The sequence below is a fragment of the Haliotis asinina genome, chromosome 16, assembly GCF_037392515.1.
Source record: "Haliotis asinina isolate JCU_RB_2024 chromosome 16, JCU_Hal_asi_v2, whole genome shotgun sequence".
Lineage (NCBI taxonomy): Eukaryota > Metazoa > Mollusca > Gastropoda > Lepetellida > Haliotidae > Haliotis > Haliotis asinina.
In genome coordinates, this window is record NC_090295.1 from 37,796,366 (window position 1) to 37,810,000 (window position 13,635).

Sequence of the window (13,635 nt, forward strand, 5' to 3'; positions counted from 1 at the left end):
TAAACACGCCACGTGATTGTTTTCAATCAATATTTCAACATCTCTCTACAATGCTTTGCAGATATATGAGACCAATCCCAAGTGGTGGCTTGTGTTACTTTCGGAATTGTGGTATTTTTATTAACTTGGATTCCGATTTCTTTTCAGGAGAACAGCTCAATAACCTTTCAATAGAAGACTTGGCAGATAAATCAAGCATTTTTTTGAAGTGATGGCTTTTGCTATTTGCAGCTTTGGGGCATTGATATTTTTCGTGATTTTCATGGGAACGATTTGGACTTATTCTAAAAATAAGTTGAACTTTGAGTAACTATGAGGTGAGCCAACCAGAGCGATGTCAGTTAACAATAAAAACATACCTCATAGATGACTGGTGTTCTATTATTAAACCGAGGCCCTTGAATATGATGTCTTCATCTTGTATATCATAAGGATGAAGGCGGTGTGGTAGGCTAGTGGTTAATGAGTCCTCTCGTCACGCAGAAGACCCTGGTTCGATTCCTCACATGGATACAATGTGTGGAGCCAATTTCTGGTGTCCCCTGATGTACTGTGGCTGGAGTGAGTGAGTTTAGTTTTACGCCGCACTCAGCAATATTCCAGCTATATGGAGGCGGTCTGTAAATAATCGAGTCTGAACCAGACAATCCAGTGATCAACGGCATGAGCATCGATCTGGACAATTTGGAACCGATGACATGTGTTAAACAAGTCAGTGAGCCTGAATACCCGATCCCGTTAGTCGCCTTTTACGACAAGCACTGTCGCCTTTAATGGCAAGCATGGGTTGCTGAAAACCTATTCTATCCCGGGACCTTCACGGGTAGATATTGCTGGAATATTTGGTATATAAGCAGTGTAAACATTCACTCATAAGGAAGGTAGGGCGGTTGCTGACACTTGATCATCAAATACTTTGCGTGTATTAGCACTCATCAACTTCTACATTGCCAAACGGAACGATCTGTGAAGTCACCTCTTACAACCTAGAGACCCTTGAAGACTCGGGTAAGATTTGGCCTTCAGTCATTAGAGGCGAATGGGTGGTAAGGCACACTGACTTGGTTGACACGTCATCGTATCCTAACTGCGTCGATCAATGCTCATGTTGTTGATCACTGTATTGTCTGGTCCAGAATCGATTATTTACAGAAAAATGCCATACAGATGGAATACTGCTTAGTGCGGCGTAAAACTAAACTCACTCGCACTTACAACCAAACACAAGTGAAACAAAACAGTCTGACCCGAGTCCAAAACGTCTTGATCCAAAAAAGGTTGGTCGCTTTGCCACATGTTGTAACACTGTAGCGCATACTTCAAGCTTACGAATGTGGTAGCGCTACCAACATTTCGTATATCGGGATACAGGGTTGGATCGAAACGGGAGTTAAGATAAAAAAATAATGTGTTCGCTTTTACAGAGTTGGGTAAACACATATATTTCAATTTACGGGTCTGAGGTATAAAAACATTTCCCAAAAACCTTACAAACTTCGCGTTTGTCAGGAACGCTGGGGTGTATTTCAATATCACGAAAACAAATAGCACGGCCACGACGTTATAAGTGTACATTTACCCAGGTACTCTGGTGTCCTTGAACGTATAATCTCACCATATGAGAAGGTAAACATACCCGTATTGCAGCCTCGGTGAGTGAATTTTGGTTGGGAGGTATTTTAAAATGTTATACGGAGTGAGTAAGTGTGGTCCTACTAGAGACGCCTGCTTTCTACCCTTGACTAATCATGATACTTTATTTCGGCTAGACTAACGAGGTCCAAATGAAAATAAAAATCGCTTAAAGAAATAGATGTCCAATTCAGAAGCAATACGGCGACTGCTTTGCTGTTTATGTCGATTGTAGTTATTGTAGGACATGTGAACCGTCAACTTTGAGCCCCCAGATGATTTAAAAAATCAGTCCATGATTTAATCAGGTTTACCCACTACAGAATTTCTGCCGCTGACGTGGTGAGTTAGTGAGAGTGAGTGAGTGAGTGAGTGGCCTCAATAACTTCAGTCTCAAATATTTTCTCAAACAAATTCTGTGGAGCTCATTAGACAAATAGAAACGAAAATAGCGCTAAGACGCCAACATCCAACTCTCACACAGGTTCCATTCCCCGTATAATAATCTGGAAACTACAGGTCTTCGGGATCCTATGATTGTAGTCAGCGGTGGCTAACCAGTTCAGTCTCACCCACGTAGATGGTACGTCTTTATTGTAGATAGGTCGTGATGCCGGCCAATGGATTGCCTGGACCAAATTTAATATTCAAATAGGTAAGCACAGTGTGAAAGGTTATAATATAACAACATCTCGCATCATGTAGACAAATAAACTTATAATATTTGATAATTTCATAATTATAAATGTCTCACGAAATTTCTGGAGGTTATGAAACATTACTTTCTTAAAGACATTTTGATTAAAAGTCCTTGACATGTTTTCTAGAAAGTACATACAGGACGAGTGAATGAGATACTGAATGAATGAATTTAGTTTTATGCGCCCTTTAGCGATGTAGCAAGCAACATCACGAGCCTCCAGCAATATCACGAGCCTCCAGGAACATCACGAACCTCCAACAACATCTCCAGCAAAATCACGAGCCTCCAGCAACATCTCCAGCAAAATCACGAGCCTCCAGCAACATCACGAGCCTCCAGCAACATCACGAACCTCCAGCAACATCACGGGGTTCGCATTTAGTATCCATGGAGGGAATCGAATCCGGATTTTCAGCGTGACAAGCAAACGCTTTAACCACCAGGCTTTCCCGCCGCCATTGCCATAATTTTAAGGAATATTGCAGGACAGTGGGTTAATTCACGATTATTATACTTAAGACAATGCCACTTACTTTTTTTATGAACTGGAAATCCAGACGAAATGCACCCTGGCGGCATTTAATGTGAAACAAGGATAGCCAAGTGATTAAAGCGCTCGCTCGCCAAAGTTCCATTCCGAATCTACAGATTGTACGTCTTGTGTCCGCCGCTGATTTATTACTTGAATATTGTTTAACGAGCATTAAAATAGTCGTCGTTATCAAACCTATCATCACCTGTATAAAACCTCGTAGTCTTAACCTTAAATCTGCTTGTTTTGCTCTGTTTACAGTGGTTACATATATAATATCTTTTATTTCTTAGAATGACGTTTCAATGTACATTATTATACATTTACAGTGTAAGAATGTACGTCGAAACATCATCCCATGCAAAAAACAAGTCGTCACCCATAAAGTTGTATGTTTCTTAATCTTTTATCTCAATCAAATGTTAATCATGCAACGTTTTCATCAAGCAACCACTGGATACATTTCCTGTATTTCCTGTCCTTCGATGTACCTCTCAGTGACCTGTTTCCTAATAATTTTCATTCATCATGAGAATATATTGAGTCTTTGAAGGGCATTTAGAAGTGATACACATAAAAACAGTTTTTCCATGGATGACAACTTCTTTATTGTGAAGAGTCAGGACGTTTCGAAGTATTTTCTTACTTCTTCATCAGGTGATGATGAAGTATGTATGTAATGATGAAGAATTAAGAATATACGTCGAAACCTCGGGACTCTTCGCAATAAAGAAGCTGTCATCCATTTAAAAACTCTTGGCTTTATGAGAATATGTTCTCTATATCGTTTTGGCCTTTTTGTCAATTTCTGCAATCTCATTGATTCTAAAAACGTCCAAATACTTGTTAAGCGTTCCATGTACCATGGACAATGTTGCCGTGAAAACGTTTGAGAAAACGTATCTTTGCCATGTCTAAAACGTCAAACACTCTGAGTTAGGCAAATAATGAAAACATAGCTCCCGAATCACATTGAGAGAGAAACAAGAAGTTTAGGTAAGAACAATATCAGGTGTTTACAAACTATTTGTTAGGCTAATTTGGTTAACCTAATAGAGCCGCTTCGTGATACAACGGCCGCATACCTTCTGTCTACACGTGTTTACACCAGGGACTCAAATTGGCTCTCCTCTGTTTGTGTATAGAGGAATTACGGGCAAATATCAGATTGGGAGGAGCTGAGTTACCACAGACACACGCGCACACGAGACGCAGCACCAGTCTGTGTCCCGCACGTGAACGGCTTAAAAACAAGAGTGTGACCGCTAAGATTTCGGAGCCTGGGTGAGAGGATGCGGCCGTTTGTATACACAGGTGGAATACTTAAACAGAATTTTCACGGCGATGAAGAAATCCCGACCCACATAATGACACTGCACATTACCCAAGGCGTTTCTAATTGCTTCTTTGAGGGAGCCGAGGCCCCAAAATCTAAAAAATGTGTATAACAATTAAGATTAGAGATGAGATTTTTTTCTGATGGAAGTTTTAACTAACTTCAAAAATGTACGTAAAAACAAAGCAGGGTAACCGGAAACAGGAGCATCCCTTTATCTTGTTCTCACAAACACATCTGCTGTGTTTTTTGTCCTATTCTTTACACACCTCTGGCCTATACGTTCAATCATAAAGGAAGCCCAGTTTAAAGTTATGTATATTATTTTCATTGCATTTTTTATTATTAGAATATTACGTGTTTTCGAAACACCATCACAACAGATTCCGAAAAAATATCGGAAACAGATTAAATAAAAACAAGGTAATGAAACAAACATGTTTGTTGAGTTACTAAAGATTAAATGAAGTCAGTGATTATTATGATGTAAAGTATCATGTGTTAATATTAACGCTGCATTGGTGTCGCATCCTCGGAACTTGAAGTACTTGTTGTTCAAATAAATACCGCAACTGATTCAAGTCAATCAGCCTCTTCTCAATACCTAGATTATTTGTCTTTTATGCTGTAACCTTTATATTTAAAGTTGATGTATGTGAAAAAACAGCACTTTGAAAACAACCGTACATATTTAGAAACGTCATACGATGTTCTATTTACGTCAATATGCAGTCACGACATTGTTAAGGCCAGTGTTTGCTGCAATGTCGGGATGACATGACGTTACATTAAAGGCACAAGCTTATACAAATATCGAGTATATTGTGTCAATAGAGAAGAGAACAGATATCTATTTCAGTAACTGACTTCTTACCCAAAATACATCTACATATATTGATAGCTAAGTATAGCCCAGGTAATGTATTTCATTTACATGTGTGTTACATATCAGTATTAAATAAAAAGATATCCGTTTAGATTTAAAAGTAATGACTGATCTATGGACATATTTTCATATATATGTATTTCTAAGATGAGAGTATGTAGCACAAATATAGAACAGAAACACTCACAGAAGCACGCACGGACGCAAACAAATGATTTCCAAAAGAGGCATTGTCTTTCATTATATTCAATATCAATTTATCTACCAGTTTCAACTGTTAGTTTGAAAAAAAGCAACACCAAAATCGGTCACAAATAATCCTTAGATGTTGAGGCATATCATTATTTACCAAGTAGTTTTTATCTGATAAGGTTTTATCCGCTTACTGTGAAACATTCTGCTATTTAAAGATGATTGGCAAGTTTGGAATAAATTATCATCAAGTAATCTCTGTGATAATAATTCGACCAGTGCTTAGGTACATGCATATTGCAGTTTCTTCCACACGTGAATGTAAAATGTATAAAAGTGAACTAAATTGTTCTTGACGCCAAAGGTTTGAAAGAAATATGCACAAACCTGCAAATACCATAAATATATACAACCATCATGACCTTAATCTTCTGACTACATGTCGCAAAACCTATTTTCATTAGACATCATCTTTTCTTGTCATGGTGCTGTTTCATCCATGATACATTTATGTATAATGAAGCGATCTTCATATAAGGCCGTTTGAGCTTGTTGACCAGTCCAGCATATTTTGTTGATTTTTTCATGTACCCATGATAAGTAAGCCAGGAGTATGAAACAGAATACCAGTAGAATACCAATAGAATACCAACAGAATAGCAATAAGGCGGAATAGGAATTTGTCAAATACAAAATTACCAAAGTAACTTTTGACGTGTTGCGTAACCGTTCATAAAGCGATCGTCACGCTCATGAGAGAATGTCCCATATTTTAACATCACATCAACTGAGATCGCTTTGTGGGTCAGCTGCGGTGAATATAATATTCACTGATTCACTATTCACCCTTTTAAAACTCCTCCATGACACTTGTTACACACAAATAATCTTGCAGTTACGAAGGTTGTCCATTGTACACAGGACTTGTGAGGTTATCCCACCGCCAGAAGACTTTTACTTGTCATCTTTCTTCTTGTTTGCAAACAAACGCCGTATACAGAAATCCGAGCAGCCCAGCAGACTAAAATCGGATTTTGTTTGTTTTGCATAATACTGTTCAACAGCGGGGACATGGATGGCAATATTAATATTTCTTTACACAGCAAAGTCATCTAAACAAGCGAGCAAGTGCAGTTTTACGTCGGATTCTTTTATTAACTAAATATTTCCTGGTTGAAAGCAAACGCATTGGGAGCCAAAAAAACCCCCCCAAAATCAAAACTCAAAATCCGGGATTGGCAACTCATCGGTCGCAATTAGTATCAAATTTTTCGCCATTAGGGTAATTTCTCAATTAGGTTCTCTCATTTGGTAGAATACGCTTGTTTGTGTGTGTAGGCTTTTCAAATCTGAAACTGAAAGAAATATTCTTTGTCAGATTCAGGTTGAAAGCAAAGCACTACAGGTATGAAAATACATATAACCAGTTTGCACAAGTTCATTGACTTAGTTTTGAATACGTGCATGTGTCAGCCAAGGGTGGATGCTCCGACCTGTGTATTTCATCCTCCTACTCGAAACCAGCCAGAGGCTCTTTGAATGCTAAAATGAGCTATTTACATAGACCATATTGCTTTTGGCAAAACCCCACCCATTGAACTGAGCCTCTGTAACCAATACCTATCGCAAGACGCTTCTGCAGGGATCAAAGGTCGTGTTCGGTATCTTCCAATCAAGCTAATCAGTTATGTCAATCATCAGATTGTCGGATCGAGATTCAATTATTTACGGCCCGCAGTCAAAAGTATTTTTGATTGCTGTAGTTTGCAACGTTAAATAACAAATAAACGAACGAACGGGCCAAACAAACAGAAATATCGACTTCCGATAGCGTTGGCAAAGTGTTTTGTACATAATCCTATAAAACAGATGTGTAGGATCCTAATGGCTCATCATCTGTTTGAGTCATCAGCCCACCATCAGGGCAGTAGGTGCCAAATCCAGACATTACACATAAATGTCAACAGGCTGGACGCGAAACTGGGTCTGAATGAATGAACACGTTTCAAGTCAAACAAGACGGTTCGTCTCTTGAATTACCATTTGGTGTCGAGCTAAAGTCCACTCAGTGGATGGTAATGTTTGGACAAGTACACTCCCCGCCCCTCTTAGACCTGTTGAACATATTTATGTTTCTCTCAGTACTAGACTACGTTATTCCAAATTGATTCTTTTGGGGCGAATACACAGTTGAAACCCATTGAAATACATCATTATGCATTTCTGTTTAGCCGCGAGTGTTTTAGAATTATTATTTCAGTAAATATATAAGAAATACGCATCTTATCCTTGAGATGCGTCTAAGGTTAAGCCAAGCATGTTTGATGTGTGCTAAGTGGCATCAAAAGAAAGAGGTCACACCAAGCGACCACTGATTCACTAGACCCTGTTGGGTATATTTCTTTTGTGGAATTGTGAATATAATTAATGCGCATTAATCAGCATTGTAAAACTCAATATTTAGATGGAGTGAAACGGGGTTCAATGTCGTAATTAAAAGTAAAGGGAGGTTTAACGACGTACTTATAAGGTGTGTATGTGGGGCTGCTTGAACCACCCCAGACTTAAGCTGTTTTCTAGTGATAGCTCACTGAAATAACCTAACTATCGCAGTTAAGCAATGAACACCTCCCTCAGACGCATTATACTGACCCCGATCAGTCCCCGCTTTACCTGTTTACCTATTGCTCCAGATAGAAAACGACAAGTACCATATTTGGATCGAACCCGCGACCTTCCGTTCTCCGTATTCTGAGGAAGGTCAGCTGCATATACCTATGCACTACTGGGTTAACCTATGTTATTCAAAAGAAAGGTAGATGTGTATTTTTAGGTATACATTTGTAACATTTCGGCCAAATCTCTCTTTCTTACATCCATTGCGCGTCATTTTATAGACTCAATATGTTATTTGCACAGAAATACAAAAGTATACCGTTAATTTGCATAAGATGGGGACAACATTTTGTCCCCACCCTGCTAAGTGAATGGTCTCATCCAAAGAGATTGATTTCGGTCATGTATTTCTAAACCGTTTACTATCGAGGCCGTTGTGAATAAATATTGACCCAAGTAAGTCGCCAAGGAATCCCATAACAGTACACAAGCGGTATGTATGTTTTCCGATCGTCGTGTTTGTTCAAACCTAGAAGAAGCCCGAGACTAATGGATTTTCCTGGGACAAAGATAGTCAAGTATCTCGGAGCCTCCATATGTCAGCGTATGAGAATCATCAAAAATATCGGATCTATTTCTGAAGGTATTTTGAAAATGAATATCTTAATATTGTTCAAAGTTGGATTGTGGTCACGTTATTGACAAAAGACCCAATGATCCAATTGTTAGAACATATACTTAAATTTAAGCAACCACTTCAACGTAAGATCGATGATAATAACTACCTAGATGTTTGATGTTGGAACTTATTTTCCTCAATAGCGAAGACTAGCTAAAAAGCCTCCGTGATGTAGTGGTTAGAGTGTCATTCCGGAGAAGCTTGCGGATCCCATCCACGGCTGCTTCATACTCTGTACCCACTAGCACACCTGTCATACAAACCTCGACTGGAAACAGTCAAATTTCGGCCACCCCATTTCCAGTGAAAGAGAGTGTTAACCAGATAATCCAGTGATAGATAGTGTTGACCTGACGATCCGGTGACAGATTGTGTTGACCAGACAATCCAGTCGTAGAGAGTGTTGACACGACAATCCAGTGACCGATAGTATTGACCAGACAATCCAGTCGTAGAGAGTGTTGACACGACAATCCAGTGACCGATAGTATTGACTAGACAATCCAGGGACATATTGTGTTAAACAGATAATCCGGTGATAGATTGTGTTAATCAGACAATCCAGTGACAGACTGTGTTAACCAGACAATCCAGTGACATATCATGTTAATCAGACAACCCAGTGATAGAGAGCATTGACCAGACAATCCAGAGACAGACTGAGTAAACCAGACAACACAGTGACAGACTGTGTTAACCAGACAATCCAGTGATAGATTGCGTTAACTAGACAACCCAATGATAGAGAGCATTGACCAGACAATCCAGAGACAGACTGAGTAAACCAGACAATACAGTGACAGACTGTGTTAACCAGACAATCCAGTGATAGACTGCATTAACTAGACAACCCAATGATAGAGAGCATTGACCAGACAATCCAGAGACAGACTGAGTAAACCAGACAATACAGTGACAGACTTTATTAACCAGACAATCCAGTGACAGGTTGTGTTAACCAGACAATCCAGTTACAGACTGTGTTAACTAGACAACCCAATGATAGAGAGCATTGACCAGACAATCCAGAGACAGATTGAGTAAACCAGACAATACAGTGACAGACTGTGTTAACCAGACAATCCAGTGACAGGTTGTGTTAACCAGACAATCCAGTTACAGATTGTGTTAACTAGACAACCCAGTGATAGAGAGCATTGACCAGACAATCCAGAGACAGATTGAGTAAACCAGACAATACAGTGACAGACTGTGTTAACCAGGCAATCCAGTGATAGATTGCGTTAACTAGACAAGCCAACGATAGAGAACATTGACCAGACAATCCAGAGACAGAATGAATTAACCAGACAATCCAGTGACAGGTTGTGTTAACCACACAATCCAGTTACAGATTGTGTTAACTAGACAATCCAGTGATAGAGCGTGTTGATCAGACAATCCAGTGATAGATTGTGGTAACCAGACAATCCGGGGATAGAGAGTGCTGATCCGACAATCTAGTGTCATATTATGTTAACCAGAGAATCCAGTGATAGAGAGTGTTGACAAGGCAATAGAGTGACAGATTATGTTAACCAAACAATCAAGTGACACAAAAGAACCTTTGCTGCTTCTGTTGAAGCTAAAAGCCGGAGGGACCGACGGAAACATTTCGCGTTATCGGGTATCCGACACAACCGAAGAATAATGACCAGTTAACCATAATCTGGATCCATTAAAGGCCAACATATCGGTGGTCAACACCCGGTTCAAACAAGCTCAGATATGTTTCTGATTAAAAGTCAAGGGAAACACACATAAGTGACTTCACGTTAATATTCCACAGTCTGCTTATGTTACTGGGTATTTATCCCAAGGAGTGTTGAGATTTCTGAAACCAAAAGCTTATCGTATCAAACAGCTCACAAACAGATACTGAACTGAAAACAACAACATAACAAGTCTACTTTACTCACCCCAACAGATTTCGTCAGGCGAAGAAATGCAAAATAGTGGTGAAAATATCTTTAAAAACTCAATATATTAACATCTATCAATTATATTTGAAGGTAATCGGCATCTTCCTCTACATGTGATCATTGCGTTAGGCGAAAATGCAGAAGTTGGAGAAAATTATGCGTTTGGAACACTCTCACGTGTAACGTCTGGTTTAACATATCCTGAAAAAGTCAGCTGATAGCAACTGAACGTCTCACTTACACAAATCGGCCTTAGCATTGTGTAAATTTACAACAATTTTAACTTCCATTCTCCAGCATGGGCTTATGACAATAGTATCGTCAAGATCGCTTTGTGCATATGGGACCTGAGATGTAGGAATCCCATTGTGAATAAACACAATAAATGTTCTTGAAAATGTTAACATAACAGTTTATTCAATAAAGATATATGTACAAAGTAGAAAAAAATCAGTAAATGCAAAGAACATATAGAAAGTGATGATAACACATTGAGGGGAGTGAGAAATTGATCTATGTGTGACACCGGTTTGGACTTCCGTAAATCAAGATATCAGCCAGTTGAATGCGGTGCCGAACGTATGCGATCATTGCATAAATAATATGGTCCCTCCAGACCAAGAGTAATAATCGGTAAATCAGGGATTCAGGCCAAGGAACAGCGGATCCTGACAGCTAAGCAGTTCATTGAGGAAAGTTAAATGAACAGTATACGAAACGTTTACATGAACAATACTTATGTCGAAGAAAGGCACTGAACGTTTTTACAACAAACAGAACGTAAAACAATAATTTTTCTGGAGGCACGGCCACAGGTAACACCTGAAATGAAGAGAAGACGTGTTCTACTTCAAGAGAAGACGTGTCACAGTGTTACTTTAAGAGAAGACGTGTGTTATTTCAATGGTTATCGTTCGTTGTGTAGCCTACATGGCTTGGATCGATACCTATGGTGAAATATGTGAATTTGGTGATCATTTCGTTGAGCTGCAATACAACCTGGCTGTCCATTTTCCAGGATGATACTTTTGCAATAGCTTTATCATTAATTTTGGTTTGGGAGCTATTCAGGAAGTCACACCTACAGTCTTTGGATATCCGTTGTATCAGTAGTGTTCAAAACAGTTTCACATTTTGTGGACGAGTGAGGGATGTTAAGACAGAGGAGGGTGAGATCCTACAAATAATTCATCATCATTCCTGTAGCATCACCAATAACAACAATTATCATTGCCTTGAGCAAATAGCTGACAGTTGACTAATTTCAGGAGAGGGAGGGTTACCTGATGCTTTTATCATACACTGTCGTTACGTAATTCTTTGGAACCTCAAGAAACATGACTGACTCACAAAACAATTCAGAATCCAAGTGAAGTTATTGACCTTTTAAAAGCAAAAGCACCAAAACATTTTCTAGTTCAGAGAAAATATTTTTCGAATGCTTATAATCCAATTTCATATGATTATACTCACTTCCCAGTTGTGACTCCGTGTTGATCAAGCAAACACATAATGAACTTACTAATCAGAAGTGAAAGGATCCTTGGTAGTGGGCGACATCTTGTCCTCGGTGTATGTGACCAAGTACATCTCTTCAAACTGCTTGGCGTGTCTTATGAAGGTTTGGGCGCCATTACACATGGACTTGATGAGCCCGGACATGAACACCTTCTTCTTCTCATCAGCAGACATCTTCGACATCTTCTGGGCCAGCATCGCCATATCGCCAGATTCCATTGCCATGCTGACGTTGCTTGACGTCATGTTGTCCATCAGATCGGTGCCGTTACGGATGCTGAACATCGAAAGCCTGTGGTAATACGAAAAGAGCGAATGTGCAATACTATTGTTTTTACGCCAGTTTAGCCATGCAATATTATTAAAGGGCGTAGAATGATATGGCATTATAACATCATAATTTGTGACTTTCATTCCTCGGCTGGTCAGGTTTTGAACTTTTGATACCAACTTTCGCTTAACATTTTAGAACATGATTCTCAAAAATATTCAGGTATTTGCAAAAATATATGTATACCCAAATCCCTTTCTCAAAGGGTCTGCAGGAAGAAGTGTTGCCGAGGGGTTAAATCACAGTTGAGACACATTCCGATTTCAATCACAGCCAGTATGTGTATAAAACGTCTTGTGATACATCCATTTTGGAAGAGTAACCAACTGCAATGCCATGAAGTCGATACATCGTGAGGATTCTTGTCGACTTTGTTTCCATTTCCATGATTATGGAAACTAATATCAAACTTCGCTTGTCTCAAGCTATGGATTATACGATCAGTTTTCGACTGACTAGAGGAGTGCCTATGATTTCACTGTAAATGTTGACTTACTTTTCCATCTGTTCAGAGACCTCATTGCACTGGCAGAGCTGGAGGAACTCATGAGTCAGCTGGAAGGCGAACTTGTGTTTCTGGGTCTGGAAGGAATCGATCATCTCCTTGAACTCTTCCTCCTTTGCCTCTCTCTCCTTCATCTCCTTCTGTTTCTGCCACAGCTCATACATCCTCTCCTTCTCTTCCTTCATCTTCTTCTCTTCCATCATCTTCTTGTGGGTCATGAACTCCTTAAACTTCATATACTCCTCCTTCATCTTCTCGGCCTTCTCTTCATGTTGTTTCCTCATCCAAGCCTTCCACTCAGCATCGTCATCAGCCTTGCATCCATCAGCGTCGCCAGCATAATGCTCCTTCTTCTCTTCCTCCATCTTCTTCTGCCACATCTTCATCATGTACTGCATCATCATGTCCTTGTCGTCTGCCTTCTCTTCCATTGGCCAGGCAAGAGCCAGGGGCAGAAGAAATAACACCAGGGCAAACTTGGCCACCATCCTTTGGTATGTGCTTTAATCTAAAAAAAGCCAACCTTACAGATAAGCCGTTAAGATTGTCATAGAAGAGGCAAATAACATTAGTACAAACATAACATACATTTTAGGTCACCGGTTATATTTTCTCAAAACAGGTCAATTTCAGGTACTAATCATAATTTGGATGTATTTGATCGGATCGGAAGAGACAGACATGTGTTTCAACAAAAGTAGGTTAGAATCCATTAGTCAAACGGATGGATACCATAATGAAAGTATCGATAATAAAAAATACACATTTTGTGAATGGAGCAAA

The 13,635-nt window shown here is 39.4% G+C and overlaps 1 protein-coding gene across 1 annotated transcript; it reads right to left on the reverse strand.

Moving 5' to 3' along the window:
* Window positions 1–12,019: 12,019 nt before the first annotated feature.
* On the reverse strand, window positions 12,020–13,340 carry LOC137268612 (protein maph-9-like). The gene is made up of 2 exons (XM_067803186.1): window positions 12,844–13,340; window positions 12,020–12,308 (listed from the first exon to the last, which is right to left on the reverse strand). The coding sequence occupies exons 1-2, from the start codon at window positions 13,338–13,340 to the stop codon at window positions 12,020–12,022; spliced, it is 786 nt and encodes a 261-aa protein (XP_067659287.1).
* Between the last annotated feature and the right edge of the window lie 295 nt (window positions 13,341–13,635).